Genomic DNA, 4,135 nt, shown 5'->3' on the forward strand with positions numbered 1-4,135 from the left:
GATGCTGACTCCACATTTGACTTGAGATCTGAAAGACACAGGGGAAGATGCAGGACTCTGGAACTGGCAGAGAGGAGGGAAAAGACTGACCCGCAGTGGGCGGCACAAGGAAAGGATGAAGATGGGGGTGAAGCCACAGGAATGGGAAACTGGAGAAGAAAAGCACCAGGCAGACTGAAGGCACAAGGCAGGAGGAGCATGAAAACAAGCAGGGGTTCATTTAACACTTGCCACCCTTCTGCCTTCAGTTCCTCTTTCCGCTTACAAGCTGCCGTGAGGATGGAGGGAGGGGAGGATAAAGGGCACGGGCAGGCGGGGAGAGACCGCGAGCAATGTTCTTACTGTTAGGATCCCAAGAGCTGGACAAGGACAGAGCTGGAGGAGGAGAGAAAGTGCCACCATTGTCCCAAGCATTAGCAGACTGAGTGTTGTCCCCACCTGGAATATCCCACGGGTCAGCAGAAGCACGGGTTGAAGTGGCCGGCACTGGGCCAAAAATGTCTGCCAGCTCCAAAATAGAGGACTAGAAATGCAAGGAGGAGAAAGGAAGGGGTTACGGTGTGGGGAATCCAAAGCAGCTAGACACGATACCAGCCACATTGCTCCTGGGGCTACAGAAGCTGGCCTGCTCTCACCACGCTAGCCCCTGGGGCATCGGGCCCAGACGGACCTTTGTCATTTCTCAGCTAACCCCAGGCCTCACCCACAGAGAAGCAGCTCAAACTGCATCATTAGCAGGGAATGCCCTGCTCTAGCCCTTCTCTCAAGAGAGACGTCCTTTCAAAGAGAGTCCAGCTCTGGCTTGGGCGAATGCAGCACTCATTAGAGAGGCGGAGTGACCTCGAGAAAAACTGCAGTCCTCTGCTCACGCCTGGAACAAATGCAGAAGAGCCCACGACAGTGCAGCCAGGCCTGACGGGCTGTTCAAGGAGCCAAAAGCTCCTTCTCTTTCCTCGTCTGGGCTGTCATGGAGATTCTTCTCTGTGGTGCAGGAGCTGCTCTGAAATCAGCAGATCACTTTGCACGGCCATCTAGATCACTTCCAATCACAACCATTTGAGCCCATGCCCAAGACAGGAAATGATCTGCAGCCCGTTATAGGTGCCCCCAACCCCCAGCCGCTCGCTACCACTTCTTACCTGACTGTTCTTCAGCTTGTCCTCTTCTTCCTCCTCCTCTACACCCGGCTGGGTCTCTTCCAGGGTCTTCTGTAGCAGCGAGTTCTCTCCTTGCCAGGCCCTCACTTCCTGCAGTCAAAATGGACAATGCATTATTCATTATGTCTGGGATGTAACGAGTAAAGACGAGAGAGAATCAGATGCGCGCTGCCTATCTGTAGAGAGACCGAGGGTAGGGGCCACCGTGTGCCAAAGTGTTAGCCAGCAGCATTGTTTTCCACTGTGTTTGAGCATTTCAGGATAGATCTGCCATTAGGAATATTGATTGAACAGGCTTAAGAGCTGTGAAGGTAAAGTCTACAGCCAGGTAGGTAGCAGAAGCAGAAGCCCTGGAATACATCACGTCCCCACCAAGACACCAAGCGAGGCAGAAAGTAGCGTGGTTTCAATGCTCCAAAGCCCCAGGTCGAATCTCACGAAGTGGAAATTCAAGAAGAGGTAAGTGCCTTTTGGGCGGCCGAGCGCGGGTACCTTCTCGTGCTCCACCTTGCTCAGGGTGAGCGCTATCTGCAACTGCATTTCTTCCTCTGTGGCGGAGGCTGGAGGAACTGGCTTCTGCCAATGAAGGAAAGCTAAATGAAATTCCTGCTCTGATCCTAGGTCTCTGCACCTGTTGACAGATGAAGCCCTTCCTTGCAACCAGCTTTCCTTCACAATCGCCTGTCAGTTCAGACAGCGAGTCATCTTTTTATCTAAACATTTTTCCTCCTCTGTTGCTATCCATTCTTCCATCTAGCTAGTCATCCATCTTTCTTACTGCCTTATTCTTTCCTCCATCCATCATCCATGTGCTAATACCTTTCAAGCTTTTCACCAATCTTCCTTCAGGCAACTACCGACGTTTTTCTTCCTTCAATCCCTCCACCCACCAGCCAGCCATCCTCTCCTTTGCTCATCTGCTCAGCTGTCTCTCTAGCAACGTGCCCACTTAGCCACGGCTGAAACTTCTCGTCTGAAGAACAGACACCTTGAAACTACCCATCTGAGTCCTGGCATGGCTGGCTTAGCCCTCCCCCTTTCTGAGACACGAATGTGCAACTTATGAAACAAAGTCTCTGGGTTGAGGCTCTAGCACCAACACCCTTTTGCATTGCTTGAATATTCAAGACTCATGCTCATCTTATTGCCCTAGGTCAAAAGATTTCTCTCCTTCCACCCAGGAGCTTGTAATTAAAGTAGGTTGCTGCAGTCCACCTGGAAGGTGGCTTCCCTTCAATGATGGGGCATAGAGACCCCTCAAACTGGAAGTTACTATTGCTTGAGGAAGGTGCCGAGCATTTGTTATGACTGACATGCATGCACCTTGCCTCTGCAGGTGCATTTGGGGCCTACATCCCCTTTTGTGGTGTGCAGATGGTTGATGGTTTTTGTTTAGGCATTTTACTGCCTGGCTTCTCAGGCCTTTGAGCTTCTCTGCTGGCCCACTGTGATACTTCTGCCCCTAGATGAAGCCAGGGTTTATCAAGAGCACCCTCCCCAAAGCTACACACTCTGCTTTTAATGTCAGCAGATGTCCCTGCTCCTTTATTCCTACTAGGATATCTCAAAGCAGCTTTTCCTATCCAGGCTGAAGGACAAAGCACAATAGATCCCTGCCCTTTCTATCTGAGAGTCTCAGAGGGCTTTATAGGCATTGCACAGTTAATCCTCATAATACCCTTGCGGTGATGGTATTATCCCCATTCTTCAAATGGTTGAACAGATAGGTGAAGCACAGATCTCTTGATACATAAGTGGCAGAGCAAGGAAGAGAACCCCAATCTCCTTATTTCCCATCATCGACTTTGCAAGGCCAGCCACATTTTTTCTCTCAAGTGCTGGTAAAAAAATAAGCAGATTGTGCTTTATGACCAACTCCATCCATCCTTCTGTCTCTTCACTAAATGCTAAAACCCCAGAGACTCCACATTTGTCCAACAGGCCATGCAGATGCCCCCAGTGAAATGCTTCTACGCCTTCCATTTAACAAGACTGAGATCTTGTCTTTGCTACCAAATTGGGATGCTCTTTTATACTATGGGTCAGTAGAGACAGAACCAGATTGTAGTTTAACCACATCCCCATGTGCTGATGGCTTGGCCTGGTCTAGGACACACTTTGGTCCCTTCTTTACTAAAAGGCCAAACATGTAGTTAGGATTACGGTTGCCAGGGATAGAGATGGTCATGGTGAGACCCCAGTGGCATCTTTTCCCAAGGCCTGATGGCAGTGAAAGGTGACTATTTCTGTGAAGGCTTGGAGCCTGGATAGCTTCAAGTGGGGTTCTTGCTTGTTTCTTCAGCACTAGTCAGAGGATCTTCTCCGGCAAGGTTGAGAAGCTATACATGGCTACATTCCCAGGACAAAATTGGGATGCACTTTTTATAGGTTCTCATACAGGTTTTGGGAAGGGAAGGGTGGGAAACAGAAGCTATTCTGATTGCTACTTAAATTGGAGCCGTAATAGCAGACTCTGCAACTGCGTGCCTTCCTACCAGCGAGACAAGTCTGGTGGCTCAAAGCCAACATGGCCCCAAGGACAATCTTGGGTCTGAGGGGGGTGGCTAGAAGGTGGAGTTTGAGAGACGTTTCATCAAAGTTTGAGTTAAATCCAGAAGCCTCTGGGGTAGAAATGCCCCACCTCTGAAAGTGTCACCCAAGGGGCACTTGGCTTTGTTCTCTACTTGTGTCACCAGTGTCCTTAGAGGTAGGAGTGCCAGTTGGAGCTAATCTCAGATTGCATGTGTGTAAACACACCATCTCCATTGGAAAGGGAGAAGCAGACCCTTTCAGGGACTGGCACAGACGTGCAGGGGGAGGGAGCTATAGGACAAGTTACAGCAGCACAAGGAGCTTTGGGGGGAAAACACAGGCACGTTAACAGCCCAGAGACTGCGTGGGAGCAAACAGCGAGTTACAGCATTAGCCTTGCAGACCGATAGCAGCACACCACTTGGGGACAAAGGCAGGAATGGGCT

At 50.2% G+C, this 4,135-nt stretch overlaps 1 protein-coding gene across 2 annotated transcripts in view; it reads right to left on the reverse strand.

The window, feature by feature from the left end:
- Positions 1-4,135, reverse strand: part of EPN3 (epsin 3) — a 31,955-nt gene that overhangs the window by 9,642 nt on the left and 18,178 nt on the right. The window contains exons 4-6 of one of the 2 annotated variants that reach the window (XM_019517565.1): positions 1,650-1,733; positions 1,140-1,247; positions 439-523 (exon numbers count right to left, since the gene is read on the reverse strand). In XM_019517565.1, the coding sequence (XP_019373110.1) occupies positions 439-523; positions 1,140-1,247; positions 1,650-1,733 (277 nt within the window). The remainder of the gene's footprint in view (positions 1-438; positions 524-1,139; positions 1,248-1,649; positions 1,734-4,135) is intronic. The other variant, XM_019517575.1, reaches the window with a different exon arrangement.

Source organism: Gavialis gangeticus, unplaced genomic scaffold (assembly GCF_001723915.1).
Source record: "Gavialis gangeticus isolate Ggan-Ray unplaced genomic scaffold, GavGan_comp1, whole genome shotgun sequence".
Taxonomy (NCBI): domain Eukaryota; kingdom Metazoa; phylum Chordata; order Crocodylia; family Gavialidae; genus Gavialis; species Gavialis gangeticus.